The 21,440-nt window shown below is 42.9% G+C and overlaps 1 protein-coding gene across 6 annotated transcripts in view; it reads left to right on the top strand.

The window, feature by feature from the left end:
• Positions 1–35: 35 nt before the first annotated feature.
• LOC123764057 (uncharacterized) overlaps positions 36–21,440 on the top strand; it is a 123,852-nt gene continuing 102,447 nt past the window's right edge. For all 6 annotated transcript variants that reach the window (XM_069329869.1, XM_045751549.2, XM_069329870.1 and 3 more), the window contains exons 1-4: positions 36–1,921; positions 7,908–8,069; positions 9,084–9,223; positions 17,877–18,064. In XM_069329869.1, the coding sequence (XP_069185970.1) occupies positions 195–1,921; positions 7,908–8,069; positions 9,084–9,223; positions 17,877–18,064 (2,217 nt within the window). In that variant the 5' untranslated portion in view covers positions 36–194. The remainder of the gene's footprint in view (positions 1,922–7,907; positions 8,070–9,083; positions 9,224–17,876; positions 18,065–21,440) is intronic.

The following is a 21,440-nucleotide window of genomic DNA, read 5'->3' as shown; positions in this document are numbered from 1 at the left end:
CGTGCGTGCGGAGGGCGCGCGGCGGCGGGTCGGGGGGGCCTCTGGCGGTGGTCGGGAACACTACCGCCGCCGCCACCGCCGCCTCACGCAACACCACGCCGACCTCACCCTCAAATTTTCTCCCTGTGTAACCTGCTAGACGACTCCGGGGGCCACCCTCCGCGCGGCCAGGGCCACACGACGCTGCCGAGGCCATGGAGAGCACCAGCGACGCCTCGAGACGCGGAGGAGGGGTGGGAGGCCAGGCCATCTCCAGGCGCCCTCTCCCTCCTCCTCACCAGGAATGTGACCACTCCAAGCTAGCCTTGGCCCACTCCTTTATTACCGATATGACCTTGTCCACCGCCACTACTTGTGTGATGGCCACGCCGGGGAACAGTTGTGGTGGTCCGCACGAGAACGGTGAAGTGCTGATGAATGGTGTGGAGGAGGCTGACTGCGGCAGCCCCACCACCCCAGGCTCCACTACTGGCTCCACCCCAGGTGCCGCTACCACAGGTGCCACTACCCCAGGTGTCTCCTCCCCATGTGGCTCCACCCTGTGCTGCACTACCCCACGGGGCATTACTCCAGGGTGTGGTGCTGTGGGTGGTACCCAGCTAGACGGAACTACCCATGTCTACACCATCCCAGGTGGGCCTGCATCAGGGGGCATTACCCCACATGGTACCACCCCATACCACACAACCACAGGGGGCACTACCCTCGGGGAGGGTGACCACCCGCAGCCCGATGGTGACCAAGATAGGAGTGACGAGGAAGCAAACTTTGAGGTTTCAGAGCTCATAAATGAAATATTACACCAGTCATCATACCTAGATGAGGGGACTCTGAATGGGTTGGAGTTTGTAGAAACTTTGCCTGATAGCTTAGAAGGTGGAGACGTGGACGATGTCATAAGTACGAACAGTGTGCTTCCTCTGTACCTAGGTCGTGCAGAGAGAAGAAATTCATCCCCGGACTCTGACTCTAACATGAGAACGGCCAGCGAAGGGTCGTCTACACCCACCAGCCAGCTCTCCGTGCCCTCCACTCATTCCTCAGATCACCAAAACTGTAACACATTAGAAAATAGAGACATACTAAATCAGACAAATTCCACTGAATTAAAGTCCGAGTCAGAGAAACTTGAGGAATGTTTATGTGTGGGTGGCGAGAGTGAACACGAAGGCCTGGAGTTCCCAGGTGTGGCGAGTGTCGGTGAGAGTTTGAACTCCATTTCTGTAGAAAATGCTCCCCAAGAAGTCCTGAGAAATCCAAGTATGGCAGACTGTCTTCTAGAGGATGTGATCGCTTTGCAAAATGCGCAAGAAAATAGTGCGGGGAGTGTGAGCGATGATTTAAATAATGGTTTTAAAAGTGAAGAAAATTTGTTAAATATTAAATCAGAAGTGGAAATGAAAGATGATAAAAGTGAGAACCCTTTACTCAGTGAGGTGATTGCAAGTGTGAGAACGACAGAGAGTGTGCAAGTAGAGTTGGTAGATCTTACAAGTGAAGTCGGAACCCTCGAGGAAATTGTAAATGACGATGTAGAGGAAAATAACGTTGCAGGTTCCTCACTTATCTGTGATCCATCAGAAACGGCGAGGCATGAAAAGCTTTTGGAGAGAGATGGTGACATTTGTGAAACCACCACAGCCCTAATGAGCTTGTCATTAAATGGCGCATATTTTGAAAATTCACCAGAAAGAAATAAAGTACCAAATTGGACCGGGGATAGTGAGAGTAGTGCGTGCAGTCAAGGGGAAGTGGCTGGTAGTAAACCTGATGATGATAACACTTCCCAAAGTCTCTATCATGAGGATTTTAAAGACACACACATTCCTTGTGGATCAGAGCTGGTTGAGGACCAGCAGATGGCTCCAGACAAGAACAGAGAGAGGAGCACACAGCCTAATAATGAGTGTTTGTGTAAAAGGTGGGTAAGTTGCTTTGAAGCACAAATTCTTTGTTTACCTATTTGGTGTCCTACTGAACTGATATTTTATATAATTGCAATAGAGTGCCGATACCAAGCATTAAATTGTCAGAAGAAGATGTGGAAGCCTTCAGAATATTATTGCTAAATAAATGGTATTAGCTTTGGTCATGTAAATATTTTTGCCATCTTGAGGTTATCTTGAGATGATTTCGGGGCTTTTTAGTGTCCCCGCGGCCCGGTCCTCGACCAGGCCTCCACCCCCAGGAAGCAGCCCGTGACAGCTGACTAACACCCAGGTACCTATTTTACTGCTAGGTAACAGGGGCATAGGGTGAAAGAAACTGCCCATTGTTTCTCGCCGGTGCCTGGGATCGAACCCAGGACCACAGGATCACAAGTCCAGCGTGCTGTCCGCTCGGCCGACCGGCTCCTTGGTGAACCATGGTGATAGTCATTATGTGATCATGTTGTCTATCCTCATATCTTTGTTTTGCACCTAACCTTGCCCAGTGAGCAAAATATTTGAGATGTACCTGTAGTTTGGTGCAAATAATGTGGTAGCCTTCACGAGTCTTAGAGCTGCATTTCATATAAATTATGGCTCGCGTCACATTGCTGGTGCGTAGTTTTGCAGACATAGCTCTGTTTTTTGTGAATTGTATTGGGATTTTTCATTCGGTGGATAGTTTAATAATTCTGTGAATGACAGATCCCTTTGCAACTTTCAGGAGTTGCTGTATAATAATCAGACTATAATACAGAATTTACACATTCCAGTGTTTAAATCTATTTTTCTTTGTCAGTTCCAATTACACCATACTAAGGCATACTTTACCTTACAATAAGGCATTCTTTGGATTTCCTGTCCAATTCCAGCTTTGCACCTTTTAATAATTACTTCCTGCTGTAGCCTTTGCCAAGCTAAGTAGTTTGTGGAAAATATGTAACAAAGTTAACTACTGTAATATATTATTAATTATATATTACAATAGGCATTGAATTGGTTTTCTTTGAAATGAAGTCTGTTGTTTAAAATTATTGGACCTGATGTAGGCCTAAGATAATCTAATCTTAACATGGGACTGATGTATTTGTTTACAGTTAGCCTAATGTGATAATTCCTACAGTGAGTAGTAATAGATTTGATTACCAAAATTCTTACTTTGGTGTGGTCATTAAGATTTCCTATATAGCATTATAGCTGTATCTATCAGAACTTAGTAATTCTTAAGGCAAATCTGTGTTATCTTTGACATAGTGTGCAGTGTGTGCAGAAACAGGTTGTAGTATATGGCATTACCCTACTAATAATGGATCAGCTTTGTTTTGTGATGATAAAGCTTGCCATATTTTACCTTGCGGTTACCTTGCGATGATTTCGGGGCGCAACGTCCCCGCGGCCCAGTCCTTAACTACGCCTTCTTGTTGCTGGACTGATCAACCAGACTGTTGCGGCTGCTCACAGCCTGGTTAATCAGGTATCCTCTGGAGGTGTTTATTAAGTTCTCTTTTGAACACTGCAAGGGGGTGGCCAGTTATGCTCCTTGTGTGTAATGGAAGTGTTTTGAATAGTCTTGGGCCCCTCTGATGTTGATAGTTCTCTCTCGGAGTACCTATTGCACCTCTGCTTTTCAATGGGGGGTATTCTGCACATCCTACCATGCCTTCTGGTCTCATGTAGTGTTATTTCTGTGTTCAGGTTTGGGACCAGCCCCTCTAATATTTTCCACGTGTAAATTATACTGTATATCAATCCCGCCATTGCTCAAGGGAATACAGATTGTCATTTTTGTTGATCCCAATAGTTTAGATGTTTGCTAAGTGGGTTCTAACAGTAAAGGATATAGGATATTGGGATATTTACAAAACTACTCGTTTGTATGGCACAGATACTTTCTCTTAAAACTGACATATTTTGGTTTTGGTCCTTCTGTATAACTCATTAACTGCACATTTATTAATTTGTAACTGTTTACAAATTTTACTTACCTTACTGGAGTTTTTTCCAGCTTGGGTTATCTTATAGAAGCATTAGCAATAAGTTATTGAATGTTATTTTTCTGCTTTATCATGCTGATGCTAGGTCCTATTTAGATTATTCACTTTACTGTACTTTTAATGAATGGACTTTTTATATTATTACTTTCTCTTGAAAGCTAAAGAGTAAAGGGAGGAACATGATTAATATATAAATGTATGAAAGGGTATAACAAGGGGCTGTTAATGGTGTGCTAAATATGTCTACTTAAAATTTAATATGACATTATGGATACAAATTCAGTAATTAAATTTAGATTAAGAAAAGTCCATGTTAAAATAATGGTTTGAAAATAGGGTTGTAGATTTATGGAACAAATTGCTGGGTAACGTAATAAACATGGAATCGTTGAATTGTTTAAGCAAACGGGTGTGGACTGTTAGAGCAGCTTTCTTTTATCCTTAGGTAATCCAGTTTGCATTTAAAATACCACGACACCAAGTGTGAACTATTCTCCATGATGAAATAATGAAACATTTCTTTTACAATGGGACAGTAGGTTGCTATTATGCAAGAATTTGTTTTTTTTATTTTGGATTAACATTAAAAAATAGTTTTAATTAATAGTTATCATTTTGTACAGTAAATGTAGTTATAGGTATTGGTATTAAAGTGTCATAGAATGCAGTTGCCCAATTAAAAATAATTCTTTAACCACTGTACTGCACATAGCGCCCTAAGTCGCTCCAAGAGTTGTGCTATTTTTTTTAATTAGGCTATACTAGTATTTTGATGTTTTTTAATGTTCTTATCACTCTTTGTCTTTTGAAATGAAAATGGTTGAGTTTGGACACATTTTGACATTAACTCTACCTAAACATTTATAAAAACAACAAAAATGTTTTTAATTGCACTATGAAGGAAGGTTTTTGATGGAATCAGGTGTGCAGTGCGATGGTTAAAACGGGTAATTTGCTTGCAGGTTTAAGGTGGAACATCATTGCAATGTTTTTTTGTTTATCGTTCCTAGTTAAGTATATACATTAAACTTATTTGAGATATAAGTGTATTTTAGTTATGTAGCCTGGTTTATAATATGCTAGCTGTAAATGTTAGATAGCTATACATGTTTGATTCGTTTGACAAAATAATTCCTGATGGACTGAACAGGTTTCTTAAATAAAGCTACAAGCTGTTTTCTGGTTTGCAAGGTTCTATTTGGTCCATTTTATTATATTTATATAACTCAACTTTACCCTCTTCTATGTACTACAGGCATGCTCTGTCACCTGCAGACTCTTCCCAGAATTTTCACTTTGCATTCCAGTTTTCTATAATCTTATGTGAATAGGGTTAAATCGTCAATATAAATGTTGTTGGGGAGCCGGTCGGCTGAGCGGACAGCACGCTGGACTTGTGATCCTGTGGTCCTGGGTTCGATCCCAGGCGCCGGCGAGAAACAATGGACAGTTTCTTTCACCCTATGCCCCTGTTACCTAGCAGTAAAATAGGTACCTGGGTGTTAGTCAGCTGTCACGGGCTGCTTCCTGGGGATGGAGGCCTGGTCGAGGACCGGGCCGCGGGGACACTAAAGCCCCGAAATCATCTCAAGATAACCTCAAGATAACCCCTATAATAACAATTGTTCATTGTTATAATAACACATAATGAACCATTGGTGATATTTAATATTTTTGCAGCTGATCTGAAAATCTGAAATGTTCAATATTAAATCTGTTAATTTTTTTTTAATTTCTTGTTTTTCAAGTTATGTTGATCATTTAGACAAAGTTGGTGTTTGCCTAGTAGATTATGCACAAAAAATTTGAAAGTGTTAAGAACTAGTTTGAAAAATTTAACTTATGGTACCAGTGGGTCCTGTCGTATATATACGCCATTAGCAGTTTAAGGGTTAATCCTCTTGTTCTTGAAGTTCCGGGTCTCAGGAATTCTCCCCTATCAATTTTATGGATTCCTGGTACTATTTTGTACGTTATGATCATATCGCCTCTTTTTCTTCTATCTTCTTGTTTAGGCATATTTAATGCCTCTAACATCTTGTAGCTCTTGTCTTTCAGTTCTGGGAGACATTTAGTTGCATGTCTTTGCACCATTTCCAGTTTGTTGATGTGGGCACCATACAACCACTGCATATTCCAGCTTTTTTTTAACAAAAGTCGCGAACAATTTCTTCAGTATTTTGCCATTCATGTATTTAAAAGCAATTCTGAAGTTAGAAGTGTAACATAGGCTCCTCACACGATGTTCTTTATGTGGTCCTCAGGTGATAGTTTTCTATCTAGAACCACCCCTAGATTTCTTTCTTTGTCAGAATTCTTTAAAGATTTCTCACATAATTTATAGGTTGTTTGGGGTCTGTTCTCCAATTCCACATTCCATAACATGGCATTTATTCACATTAAATTCCATTTGCCAAGTGATGCTATAAACTTATTTTGTCCAGGTCATCTTGAAGGGCATGACAATCATCTAAGTTTCTTTTTCTTCCCTATTATCTTGATCGATATCCTGTTGGCTGCTGCTGATGGGATCCAGAGTGACTTGGTGGTTGCTCTAGCAGCTGTATGGAAGCCCGAGTTTCCCCTTCTGATTTATCCGTTGGGCAGGGTTTGGCTCCGGAGGCTGTTCTGGTATTTTTTGGTCAGTCCTTTTTGTCACTCATAATCGCTGGGTCCGCCCCCGGTGTCCCTGCGTTGGTGGCTGCGTGACCGGCTTCCTCTTTTGGGTTTTCGTTTATTTTTGGGGACAGCCCTTCTTTGAAAGGGGCTGTCATTAGGTAGGCCGAACTCATCTCTACAGATGATGCGTTCTAGAGTTACACAGGTCATCTCGGTGAGATTGCTTCAGGGAGCCACAAAGGATTTTTCCCAGAAAACTTCTAAGAACTGACCACAACAATTTTGCAACATCTGGAAAATATTAGCAGGACTTATTCTAAATTGGCATACTGAAATAATTTCTTAAGAGACCAGGAGGCATTCATAGAATGTGCAAAATAATTTTATTGAAATGTAGGGGTGCAGTATGTTTTCCAAGAGAATATTCATAAAATATAAAGGTTAAAGGTATTTTGAATTTTTTCCATTAAATGTAATGGGTGTTATCAACAGACTTGGAATTGTATTTAAAAATAGTCAATCCTTATAAATACTTTTAAAGAGTACCTGATCACCTGGGCTGTGGTGCCTACATCAGAGTGTGAGCTTGAAGGATAAATGGCCTAATTGACCAGAGTAGAATCCAGAAGGTTTGGTCAAAGATTGTTCCGCAGGGACACTGATCCCTGGAACCAGCATAAGGTAGTAACATGGACTGCCCTACTGCACTTCTTTCAAACATTTATGCATTGTCTTTTTAGTTTTAGATCCCTTTTGTCATGGTTCCCAGTTCCTTTCATATTCAGAGTTACTAATTTTCTTTATTGTTTACCCATATTTTCCTTTTATAAACATTTGATTTTCCATGTGTCAGTTTATTTTGAAAGTTTGTATAGGTCTTCCTGCAGTGCTTCTGAATCATCATCGTAGCTTTGTCTGCGAAGTACAGTACTGTACCTTTGATGTGCACTCCTACATCTATGTTATTTAAGTACAATACTGTCTATGGTGAATAATTGAGTCCTTGGCAGTTAGGTTTCATGGATAATAAATCAAGTTGGGTCTATTCAAAAATATTTTAATTGATTTGATAAGTTTAGTTCATAAATGTTTGGATGAAAGTGATATCACTATTGGTAAAAGAGAAATATTTAGAGTTCAAGTTAAGGGTGTAGTAAGTTGCAGTCTTTACTAGTAAAAAAAAATACTATTATATTTACATGTACATTTAAAAAGATTCACATCAAATTGTATGTAGCAATAAAAATACTATTGTGTATCATGATGATGTAATACTGTAGCCACCAGATAATAGTTTGCACCATACGTGATTACTTACATTTGTCAATTGGCTGGATATCTTAAATTATTTTGTGAATTAAATCAGAATGCAAGCTGTAGAAGAGGGCGGAGGTGTGATGGTGGGGGTGTGGTCGGAGTTGAGGTCATCGCTGCGCCAGCTTCACCGTTCTATGATTCCCCAGTCCACCCAGGGGTCAGCTCATCGGTCAAGGCCTTCTTTGAACCGTATCAAGGCCTTAGCTAACATGTAAGATATAATATATTACTGTTGGATTCAAGATGCCATTTTTAGCAATCCTAGGGTTTTACTTAAAAAGATGACACTTGCAAAAGGCACAAGTCTGAGTCAATATCTTTTGGAGTTCTTTTCAAAAGAACCTCTCACTTAAATATTGTAATAATACAAGCAGATTCTTGGAGCATATTTGACATGCTCCGAGGATATAGGCCGCGGGGGCGCTAAGCCTCGCAGCCTTAGTTATCTTGCTAACTCTCAAGTTATCAATTAACCCATATCCATTGAAATTTGGATACGGGTTAATGATATCAAATTCCTATTTCAAATTAAAGTTTTCTGCCAGTAATATATATTGTTTTCTTGCTTTACCTAATTCAAGCTCACTTCCTCGTTTTCCTTTATATATTCTTTTCTATCATCATATACCTCTTGTTTTTTGTTTTTTTATCAAATTATTAATTGTTCTGCTTGATGGGGTACTGGGAGTTCTTCTACTCCCCACACCCGGCCCGAGGCCAAGCTTGACTTGTGAGAGCTTGGTCTACAAGGCTGCTTGGAGCGGTCCACAACAGACCCACATATCCACCATGGCCCGGTTGGTCTGGCACTCCTTGGAGAAAATTATCTATTTTTCTCTTGAAGATGTCCACGGTTGTTCCGGCAATATTTCTTATACTCGCTGGGAGGATGTTGAACAACTGTTTCTCTGTACTGTACTTAAGATTTTAGTAACTGTCCTCCATGTTGTCAGTATGAAGTAAAATTCACTTAATGCTTTGCAACCCTGTTTGTAAGTTGTTGCTTTAATTCTCAAATTTTGTAAGATGTAAGTGGACATTATGTAAACAAACAAGTCAGTACAGTATTACTCAATTTGTGATAAAAGTTTGGCAGTGAAAGATTTGTGAGGTAAACAAAGGTAACCAAGCACGAAATGATTTACTATATTTGTTTTCTCGTTCTTTTTAATTTAGGCGTTGTGAAACCATTTTTGTAAAGAGTGAAAATAAAATAATTTATCAGGTTGGTGAGCCACGATGCCCATCAGCTGTACATGCGCATCAGTCACCTTGCTCATGAGCTGTGTATAGAGTTGAAGGTGAGACTCTTGGCAACCATTCATGATAATCCTACAACACAAGAGGCCACTACTTTCATTCAGGGTAAGTAGAGTCACTCAAGGTTCCTGCAATTGAAGGTATTCATATACCTTGTTGATGCATGCCCTTCAAGTCAATATTACTTTATTTAATTATGCTGTCATAAAATATCTCTATGTATAGAGTAGAGCTACTTTGGTATACAAACAAAACATATTTGGGTCTCAAGGTTAATTTTAAAGAAGTGGATTTGGCCCATATAACATTGTGGGTAGCCTTTGGCCCAGGCTACAACTGACACAAAACAGGGCTGCTGTAAGTCTGAGGAGGTTTTGTCTATTGTCAAGTCTTTTGAGTGTGGGTAGGTGCCCATTTGACGAGGTCTGCATGCCACGTGGGGTATACGAAGAAGGTTATCTTGAGATGATTGATTTGATTTGATTCTGCCCATTTGAGAATGGGCAGAAGTTGCACAAATTTTAAAACAAGTCCCATAGTATTCGGTCAATACATGGAATTTCTACAGTTTTTTAAATTAATGACGCCATTTATGTCATCGGGCATACTCCGTATTTTGATTCCGTGACGGAATATGTGGCATCGGGCAGCGAAAGTGTTAACATTGGGGTGTGGTTGTGGGCTCACGGGCAATGCTTGGCCTACCTAGCGGTACACTGCCGGTGGTTCGCAAGGCCAGGCAAAGTGTTAAGATGCACCCATCTCTCCCCATGCCCTGTGGTTGGGTGGAGTGGGTGCCCTGAAGCTATATAAAAACCCTACAACCCCCGAAGTAGCAAGGGAATGAGGGAAACAAAATACTGCAGTTGTAAAATTTTGATGAGCAGACCCAAATATGTTTTGTAAACTTAAATATAATATTATAATTGAAATGATTAATGTTATTCTGTTTCATACATGTTAACATATAAACCCCGTTTGGTATATAAGGTTTAAAAAAAAAAAGTTAAGGTTTTGGTAAAAGAAAACTGCACTGATTTTACATTTGCAAAAAATTATCATGATTTATTTAAGTTTGTTTCTCTCCTCTATAATGCAACACAATTCTCATTTGCAACAGAATTGTCTTCCATGTGAATCACGTATCTGGTATTAGATAATTCATAGCTTTGATTATTTGACAAAAATTAGGATGTAGATTATAGTGTGACATGATGTATTTTGAACGGATATCAGAGGTGAGGCCCAGTATTCAGCGTGTACACTAAACGCACAGTTCTGGTGTGCCTCCCAGTGATGATCTTTCATAGCTGATTACTACATCTTATCCTACTTTTAGTATCCAAATGTGGCTCATGTCATTTTAGTGTGTATTTCAAAAATTCTTGTTGTGGTTGTGGATGTTTGACCCATTCTGCAAATGCCCAGGAATTTATATACTGTATTAATAAATTATTTTTTTATTTACTTACTTTTCTAGGGGAGCCTCCTAGTGGCTATCTGTAGCTATCTCTCTGAGAGTATTCCAGTTACATTAGTTACAAGAGTTCATTTAACCTATCAGGGAGCAGAGCCAAAACCTGGTCCCTTTTCATGAGGTGCAGAGGTAAATGACATTCCAACGTTTTCACTGGTAAAGCATCCAGAAAGTCAGTGAAATTATAAGGACAACTGCTGGGTTACAAGCCTCAAAACAACTAAAATGCCAAGTATCACTCCAAACAATACAAAACAACTAAAGAAAACAAAACTAGCTAGAACGCATTAGTACTGAATGTCGCCACCAGATGGCCCAGCGCTCAGTCCAGTGTCAGCCCACAAATCAGTTCATCTGCTGATGCATACCCTAAGTGCTGGCCATCCTAGGATTCATCCTGTGGGGGCCTAGATTGCTAGTGAATTGTTCCATTATAATATTTGTTTCACATGTGCATTTTCTGGGGGAAGCCCCTGTGGCTCCCTGGTGCTATCCAGGCTGATATGAATGTATTAGACCATGGCATCAGCCAGTGTGGATGGAGTTCTTAGGCCTACCGGGAACCACGAGCCAGAACCTGGCCCCCTCAGAGTGGTACGAGGAGCAGTGGTCTATGGACACTAAAAAAGTCCCCGGGCCGCTGGGACACTAAAAAGCCCCGAAATCATCTCAAGATAACCTCAAGATAGAAACCCCTGTGTGGTTGGAATAATTCTATGTCTGCCATTGACCAGGTTTGGCACCTAGAAAGGTAGGTGTCCCAAAACAAACCCAATCTGGTTAAAATATTGCTATTGAAAGCCGAACTGTAGGACTGAACTCTCCAAACAAAAAACGAGCAAACAAGCATAATGTCACAACTGTCACCGCACCGCTGTCTGTGCAGCTCCCCCCTCCTCTGTAGGGGGAAGGGGGAACCCCAGACCTTCCATGCTGGCTATCCACCCCCAGTTCTGTGGCTGATGTGAGACCTGGCAGTTGTGCGACTCTGGCTCCAGACATTTTCCAGTGCTGTGCCTTTTGGTGTGGTCCTGTCCTGTAATGGTGTGCAAGCCAGGAGTAATTTCACAAGTACTCGGGCTGCATGCGCCTAGAGTTCCCTTCCCTAGGTGCCCTGTAAGTACTGCCCTTGTGGCTTGGGGTTCCCTTTCACAAGTTGATTGGGGTTTACCTCTGTAGGGTCTTTTGCTGCTCAGGTGATTGCCCGCCCTTGGAATCGGCTGGAGTGTTTCATGCACCACTGTTTATCTTTGGGTAGGAGGTATTTTCATCACTGGAAAGGTACTGGGCAGCTTGTTTTCACCATAATACAGCGGCCAGCTCTGTTCTGCCCGGGTTGTTGTGCTCTTGCAGGGTTTTTCTTTTATTTTTGTTTTCTTGTCTCCAACATCTTGGCGAAGGGCCTGTCACGGTTCATTCCCCTGTCCTCGGAATGGACGGTCGATGCTTACTCATTCAGTTCCGGACGTTCGGGCTCCCTGAGGTGGACCTCTTCGAGGTGTCTTCTGTTATATGTGGCGCCCTTTCCCGACTGCGAGACAGTCGTTGTTGATGCCGTCAGGCAGGACTGGTCGAGGTAGGATTACCTGTACCTCTTTCCTCTCCCACCTCCCCAGTTCCACTGTTGCTTCATGTCCTGGCTTTCTTGGAGACTTGCCAAGGAACCAAGGAAGAGTAGTCCTGTTTGCCCCTTGGTGGCCAGCCCAACCTTGGTTTCAGGCACTGCTTGCTAGGTGTCCGAACTCGGGGGGCTTAACGCGGTCCCGCCTCCTTCGGCATATCAGGCCAGTCCGTTACATAGTTGGTTCGGTCTTTGCGTCTGGTTTTTCTGATACGGGTCTATCACCACTTGGTGTCCCACCTGCGTGCTTCGTCTTGGTGGCAGTATGAAGTTTCCTGGCAGTCCTTTCGTTATTTCTTGTCCCTCCGTAGGTTTTCTTCTCTTTTGGATCAGGTTGTCTTATCCTTCCTTTCTTGGTTGTTTCAGGACCGTCATCTTATGCCAAATACTGTCACCTCGTATCGTGCAGCGCTGGTGGAGCCGCTTCAGCTTGCATTCGGGGTGGATGTTACTTCTGCTCCGTTCCGCAAGCTGTCTTGTGGGTTGTTTCACCTCCAGCCTGCTCATGTGCTCCCTGAGCCGTATTAGACGTTGGACCGGGTGCTCTCTCTTCTCAGTTTGTGGTGGCCCCTTCGGTTTAAGATTGTTTTGCGAAGGCTCTTTTCCTGTTGGCCTTGGCCTCTGGGGGTCAGGTTGGGGAACATCATGCTCTCCTCCGGCACAGATGTATCTGCTCTTATGGTTCTGGTTGTCGGTGTGTTTGTTTTTAGCCGTCTCTTTCTTTTCTTACGAAGAATGAGACTGCTGCTTTCTGAAGGGATCCCTGGGTTGTTGATACTTGGTTGGTTCGGCCAGGGGTATATCATGTGTTGTGTCCAGTTGCAGCTCTTCGCTGTTACCTGCGTGCGATGACCTCAGTGACCGGGGACACGCTTTGGGTTGACCCGGTTTCCTTTCTTACCTGTTGCAGGGGTTCGGGTCTCCCAGGTCGTCCGTAGGATTATTCAGTAACATGTCTTGGGCTGACATTCAGACACGGGGTTTTTGGAGGTGGAACAGGGTCCTGGCCGCTTGCTACCTAATCAATGTTCCTGGCCCTAGTCAGGCTTGTGTCGCATTGGGTCGGCGGTTGCAGCCAGTTGTCTCGACTTTGAGAGGAGGAGCAAGTGGTGACCGCCTCCTGGGTTAGTCCCTCTTGGTTTGTTGTTGTTGTTTTTAGATTTAGTTCCTCAGAACCAAGTGTCCATGTAGCACGGGCTATGGTGAGCCCGTAATAGAAACGTCTATTACGGGCTCACCAAGTAATAAAACATATATTACTTCGTCTAAAATGTCTAAAAATGTCTTTGGTTAAGTAGCTCTGAGCAGCCACAAGGTCCCCCCCTCCCCGCCCAGAAAATCAGCATTGAATGTAATGAATCTCCATTTTCTGGGTAAGACCCCACAGTTCCCTGGCAACCCTTCCTCCCTCCAGTCACTGGTTTTTGCAGTGTTTGACATCCAGCCTCAGAACTGGGGGTGGATATTTAGCCGGGAAGGGTGGGGAGCGGCACGGTGATGGTTGTGACATCATGCTCGTTTTTCGTTTGGGGAGTTCTGTCAACCAGTTCGGCTTTCAATAGCAATATTTTAACCAGGTAGGGTTTGTTTTGGGGCGGCCTACCTTTCTGGGTTACTTACCAGGTTGATGGCAGACATAGAATGCTTCCAACCACACGGGAGTTTCTATAGGCGATTGCTCTTTGTGCCTCTCTGACTAGGCCAGGTTCTGGCTCATGGTTACTGGTAGGCCTAAGAACTCCATTCACTCTGACTGATACCATGTTCTAATACATTCATATCAGCCCCGATAGATCCAGGAAGCCTCCGGGTCTCACGCAGAAAATGGCGTTTTATTACATTCAACGCTTGTTTTTTCTGGGGGGAGCCCCTACGGCTCCCCGGAGCTTACTAGGCTGATATGCTAATGACAGACTTTGGCATCAGTCATGTAATTACCTAAGTGTAGTTACAGGATGAGAGCTACGTGTATGGAGTTCTTTGTGCCTACCGGGGACTATAAAATTATAACTCACAATTATACATGAAAGAGTGCAAAATACTTGCACAGTTACAGGACCACGAGCCAGAACCTGGCTGCACTCTAGAGAGGCAAGGGGAGCAATGGCCTATAGAAACTCCCGTGTGGTAGGAAGCATTATATGTCTGCCATCGACCGGGTTAGGCACCCAGAAAGGTAAGCGTTCCAAAACAAACCCCAATTCTGGTGAAAATTGCAACCAAAAGTCGAACGAGTGGGTAGAACTCCTCGAACAAAAATGAGCAAACTAATATGACGTCACCCGTTGCCGCGCTGTCGTCTTGGTACTCAGTCTTAGTCTTAGTACTCGTCTTAGTACGCCGGAACTTAGTACTCAGATGAGCCACAGAGATGTTAGAATGAATTTTTTCAGTGTCAGAGTAGTTAATAAATGGAATGAATGCACTAGAAAGTGATGTGGTGGAGGCTGACTCCATACACAGTTTCAAATGTAGATATGATAGAGCCCAGTAGACTCAGGAATCTGTACACCAGTTGATTGACAATTGAGAGGCGGGACCAAAGAGCCAAAGCTTAACCCCCGCAAGCACAATTAGGCGAGTACAAGTAGGTGAGTACTATAGTACGAAAAGGCAATGTAAAGGATCTAGGAGTAATCATGTCTGAAGACCTTACCTTTACAGAACACAAGTAGCTGTCTCGATTGCAAGAAAAATGACAGGTTGGATAACAAGGACCTTCCAAACAAGGAGTGACATACCAGTGAGGATTCTTTTCAAGACATTAGTGTTCTCTAGGGTCGATTATTGTTGCACAGTAACAGCTCCTCAGAGCCGGAGAAATTGCTGACCTAGAGAGCGTGCAAAGATCCGTTAGCGCTAAAATCCACTCTATATATAAGTCAACATAATTGGGACTGATTAAATGTTCTAAATCTGTATTCCCTAGAGCTCAGGTGAGAGATACTACTGTACATCATAATCTACATGTGGAAAATACAGTACAGTATTAGAGGGACTAATTCCAAATCTGAACATGGAGATTATATCCCATGAAACCAGTTGGCATGGCAGGATGTGTAAAATATCCCCCATTGAAAATCAGAGGTGCAATAGGTACTCTGAGAGAGAACTCCATCAACATCAAGGGTCCAAGACTTTCAAAATTCCTGCTACACAGACTTCCATGTAACTCGTACTACATGGAAATTTTGGTTCCAAGTAGCTAAATCTAAGACAACAAACGACATTACACATAAGTGGCATAACTGGCCGGCCTCTCACAGTGTTCAAGAGAGAACTCTACAAACACCTCCAAATAATACCTGATCAATCCTGCTGTGATCCATACGTCAGGCTGCAAGCAGCCACATTCAACAGCCTGGTTAACCAGGCAACTGGGCCGTGAGGCCATTGATTCTCCGAAGCTACACAAGGTAGACGCAGGGTAGGTAGGTGGACGGCATAACTAACATTACTGCAGGCCAAGGGAGACAACCCAAAAAAGGCCCACAACTTGTGGGCCAGGGAGTTAACGAAATAGGACAGACACCCCCCCCTCTCCTACAGCATCATCAAAGAGGCGAACTGTAATAGGGCTGGCATGAGCCATGAGTGGCACCATACTTCTGTGATGCATACCAATTTTGATAAGCAGAAGTGGAACTCAGAGAGCAAAGCATATGGGCCTGAGAATCTGGCTCAGCTGAAGGTCTACCTCGACCAAAAGGAGGTGAGGCTCCAACCCAGCCAGACCACCTCCAAAAGTGGGGTACAAAATCCAGATGAAAAAGCTAACTGATTGGACAACAAGAAGCTGCAGCAGCCAATAGGTCCAGGTAGACAATATCCTCAGGGAAGAGGACAGGTGAATAAGGGAAGGCAGACAAATGGGTTAAGCAAAATGTAACAACTGGGCTAACCCAGCCTTCTAACACAAGAGGCAGGCCAAGTAGAATGCTAGCACCACCACCCGAAGGATAAGAGGCTAGCATTTTGGGTAATTCAATTTTAATTTCTTTCTTTATTATGCGCCCCCCCCCATACCCATCCTGTGGGCAGTGGTGTAAAGGGCTACAGAGGCACATAATCGGTTTAAGAACTGAATCCTCTAGTTCGTTTAGTTAAGGAAATACAGTCTTTTGATGCTAGTTACACAATTATTAATGTTATATATACATGTACACATACTCATACATACATGTGTATATATATGCATATACATATTCAATCGCCTACACAAATACACACACATCAATAATTGAGTGAGGCCTCCAAAACCGGCACCGCAGGTCACAAGACCTTCACATCTGGGACCAACTCCATCCACTTATGAAGCTCATCAAAAAAAAAAAAAAAAAAAAAAAAAAAAAAAAAAAAAAAAAAAAAAAGCACATGGCAATCATCAGGTAGATGCTCAAGCTTCTGGTAGACTGTGAGTTGGATCCAGATATTTGGTAGCCCCATTTAGATCCAAAAGTATAGATCTGAAGCAAAACTGCCTCAGACAAAGGGTTAAGAAAGCAACCAGGTGACTTGATAAGATAGAGCTTTTCATTTATATGATCAAAGATTAATATTTTCTATGGGGAGCCCCTACGGCTCCCTGGAGCTTATCGGGCTAATGTATGTTATGTTAGATCGGGACATTAGCTATGGAGTTCAGACCTACCAGGGACCAGCGCCAGAACCTGGCCCCTTCAGAGAGGTTTCAGGGAGCAATGGCCCTGGAAAACCCTATTATGGTTGGGGGGTTTTCCTTATCTGCCATCGACCGGAGTCAGGCACCCAGAAAGGTAGGCATAACAAAGCAACCCCCCACATGGTAAAAAACAACAACAAAAAAAACGAACAGAGGTAAAAACTCCCTACAAATCCAAGGAAACAATCAATCAATCAATTTACTGTCGCACCGGTCGTCCGCGCAGGCCTCCCCTCCCCGGGAGGGGAAGGGGGGAGCCCCCCCGAACCTCACCACGCCGGCTGCCTTCAGTTCGGAAACTAGGCTTCAACCAGCGCGAAAAAAAAACGCCGACCGGATGGGAGGGAGGGGAGTCAGGGAGCCTCCGGAGTTCACCCGGAAAATGGCGTTTCATTACATTCAATGCTGGTTTTCTGTGGGGAGTCCCAACGGCTCCCTGGAGCTACATACCCAAAGAGAAAGAATTAGGGACTTACCTGGGAGGCGGCGGCCACAAACTCCTCAACGCGAAGCCGAGACAACTGGCTGCAACCTGCGACCCAAAGCAACACAAGAACGCCGAGGAGCAGGGACGTTCACCAAATAACGGGCGGCCAGGATCCAGTTCGACTTCCAAAATCCATGTGCCTGAATATGAGCCCAAAACATGTTACCAAACACGGCAGCCAAAGCTGCAAACTTCCAAATGTCATGGGCGCGAGGATAGACCACAGGCTGGCTAGACTTAATAACCTTTAACCTTTTATCATAAGCTTATGATAAAAACTAATTCGAAAGTTAATTTTCAGCCTACATGCTTGAGACAAGTTTGTGTGATGATGTAATCTATATTTGTAAAGGGAATTATCGTATTACCCACAGCCACAACATGTTTGTTTGTCTCCCACAAATATAAATTTTTTCTTGCATGCTATAAATAACAAAAAGTTGTAACTCTTGAAATTTACACAAATGTTACATTTCATTTCAACTGCTTTAGGTGTGTGTGATTCGTACCAGTGGGTTATGAGTGTGTGTGAAGCACTCCACCCAGCACTGGAGCGCTTGGACTCGGAGCACCTAAGCCGCTTCAAACTCAACTGGGTAACAGTCAACATGCACATCTTTCACTCAACGATTCTCACTGATCCCGATGTTCAGGATTATGCACAGATATGTAAACACAAGGTCAGAACAATGTTTTTTTGTTAGCGTTAAAATAATTAATCATTATTTCCTGATCATTAAATCTTATGTAAATTGCTAATTTATTTATGATTGTCTAATAAATGATGGATGAAAATTTTATGTAGATATTGCTTTTTTCTGTTGAACAGAACTCTGTTTCTGTTTTCTTCTTGTGAAAACCCTTAAAATGTTTTAACATTAAACAACTCGTTTATAAATTTTTTCTGGGAGGGCTGCCCATGTACTAGCCACTTTGGATAGTTCTACACCTATTACGTCCCTGCGAGTCATTAGAGCTTACCACTGGCCAAAACTGGGCTCCTCAGTCACAGAGAGCAGAGGATACTTGATCACCAAGGAAAGATACTCCAGAATTCTCCATTCAAAAGCATTGTCTAGTCAAGCCTGTGCAGACAGCAGGTGACAGTGAGAGATCAGTGTGGAAGCTCCAAGGAGCTACTGCCTGTACAGACAGGAGAAACTGTGGGAACATGCAGAGCAGGTGGCAGTAAGAGATCAGTGTGGAAGCACCAAAGAACTACTGAGGAAGTCACAGAAATTACATCAGTTAAGAAATTAAAAACAACACAAACAGTATTTACTAAACAAAAAAATATTTTATATAGCACTCCATATGAAATAATATAAAAATAAAAATAGTTCTACACCTATCACGTCCCTGCAAGTCATTAGAGCTTACCACTGGCCAAAACTGGGCTCCTCACAGTCACAGAGAGCAGAGGATATTTGATCACCAAGGAAAAATACTCCAGAGAGGTTTGCAAGAAAACAGTCTCCGTGGTGTAGTGGTAAGACACTCGCCTGGCGTTCCGCGAGCGCTATGTCATGGGTTCGTATCCTGGCCGGGGAGGATTTACTGGGCGCAATTCCTTAACTGTAGCCTCTGTTTAACGCAACAGTAAAATGTGTACTTGGATGAAAAACGATTCTTCGCGGCAGGGGATCGTATTCCAGGGACCATAGGATTAAGGACCTGCCCGAAACGCTACGCGTACTAGTGGCTGTACAAGAATGTAACAACTCTTGTATATATCTCAAAAAAAAAAAAAAAAAAAAAAAAAAAATGAAAACATCAATGCATAAGTAAACAAAACAAAATGTAACACCCAGCAGATAGTTCATTCAACTTTTAGTCCACCTCTCCACCACCAGGTGGAAGTATTTGGAGTTGATGACTCAGGTGGCAGTCTCTTTAAGGGTGGGTTATCAAAATAAATAAAAAACAAAGTGATTTTGCTAGGGGAAGCGATATCGGCTCCTTGGAGCTATCCAGGCTGATATGCTGATGTCAGACTTTGTCTGACATTAGCATATCAGTTTCTGTTAGCATTAGCATTACTCGTTTCTGTTTGGGGAGTTCTATCTACTTGTTCGGCTTTTTGTAGCAATTTTTGCCAGAATAGGGGTTTGTTTTGGGACGCCTACCTTTCTGGGTGCCTAACCCGGTCGATGGCAGCCATAGAATGCTTCCAACCACACGGGGGGTTTCTATAGGCCATTGCTCCTCGTGCCTCTGTGAGGGGGGGCCAGGTTCTGGCTCGTGGTCCCCGGTAGGCCTACAGAACTCCATACACATGATTGATGCCAAAGTCTGACATTAGCATAACAGCCTAGATAGCTCCAGGGAGCCTCCGGGACTCGCCCAGAAAATGGCTTTTCATTACATTCAACACTGTTTTTTTAGTGAGAAGAGCCAGTAGCAAGCATAGCATTTTGGGCAGGTCCTTAATCTTAACACTTTCGCTCGCTGCACTGGGGCACCACAGATTTAACTTCATGCTCCCGGCGGTGCGGGCGAGCGTGCGGCGACACCGAAATATGTATACTAGTTTCAATTTTCTCACCTTAATTCTCGTTCTACATTGTTTTGGTATCATTGTGTTCGCAATAGATTTCCCTACAGGGGTATATGCATATAAGGTCCAAAACCTCCATGTGACTCCCCGCAGCAAAGCCTAAAGTCGGCCAACCACTACCCGTGAACGAGCACCAATTGGCTCACCCGGCAACCTAATATGTATACTCGTTCAGTTTGATAATGTAAATTTTCGTGTTACGTCTTTCATTTTGGTATCAAATTGTTTGCAAAATAAATGCATATAGCCCTGTAGGGAATTCTATTGCGAACACAATACCAAAATGAAAGGCCTAGGTTGAGAATTGAGATGTCCAAAGTGAAGAGAGTGTACACATTTTATTGCACTCGCGCACTCCCCGGTAACACGCTCTCACTTTCTCGCCAGGCTTTTGGGCTTCATATGCATTTAGTTCTGCAGAGAATTCTATTGCAAACACATTGATACCAATTTGAAAAACCTAGGACTAGAATTGAGGTGACAAAGTAGAAAAGAGTATATGCTTTTCAGTATTACCGTGCTCTCTAATGTAAAGAGAGGAGCCTTGGGGGTAGCGCCCTGTGGCGCATCGCTCTCTTTCTGGTAACCTTGGCCCACTTTCATCTTGTCGGCAGGGCATTATATGCATATAGTCCTGTAGATAATTTTATTGCAAACACAATGATGCCAAAATGAAAGACCTAGGACTAGAATTGAGGTAACAAAGTTGAAAGGAGTGTACCATTTTATTGCTCTTGATTAGCCCTCACGGGGGTAATGCGCTGTCACTTTCTCTGTTTGCTGTGGGTGGTACGCCAGGCTTTTGGAGTTTAGATGCATTTAGGCCTCTAGAGAATTCTATTGCGAACACATTGATACCAAAATGAAAGACCTAGGACTAGAATTGAGGTGACCAAAGTGAAAAAATGTACACATTTTATTGCTCTTGTGCGATCCCGGGTAACTCTCTCACTTTCTCTGTTTGCTGCGGGTGGTAAGCTGGGCTTTTGGAGTTTATATGCATTTACGCTTCTAGATAATTCTATTGCGAACACATTGATACCAAATTTAATGTCTTAGGACGAGAATTGAGGTGACAAAGTTGAAAAGGGTATACACTTCATTTTCAGAATTACTGGACTCTCCCTCGTCCTCTCGGGGAACGCGAATCCCCATCTGGGGTAGTGGGGCGCTTGTGGGCCCAAAGCAACAAAGTGTTTTAGATAATATTTCTTGTGCTTATTAGGATCACAACCCAGTGGAAGAAAGCATGTGGTGGTGGGTTAGTGCCGACTTCAGTATGGCCTCAGCGCCTGGCATGGAAGTACAGTACAGTATGTTACATTGTTGTAGTATGCCAAATATGGTGCTAACAATGTTATTCCTATTTACCCCTGTTTGTATCTTTGTTCTATTGTCCTATCATTTCTTCAAAGGCTCTGTCAGCTATCCTCTTGCATCGTCGCTTGCCAAAACTCACTATTTGGTATTTAATTTTTTCCTGCCCATCTGTGTCACAC

Source organism: Procambarus clarkii, chromosome 23, assembly GCF_040958095.1.
Source record: "Procambarus clarkii isolate CNS0578487 chromosome 23, FALCON_Pclarkii_2.0, whole genome shotgun sequence".
In the NCBI taxonomy this organism is placed as follows: domain Eukaryota; kingdom Metazoa; phylum Arthropoda; class Malacostraca; order Decapoda; family Cambaridae; genus Procambarus; species Procambarus clarkii.
Note: the sequence above shows the minus strand (reverse complement) of the source record. Positions and strands in the feature narration are given on the sequence as shown.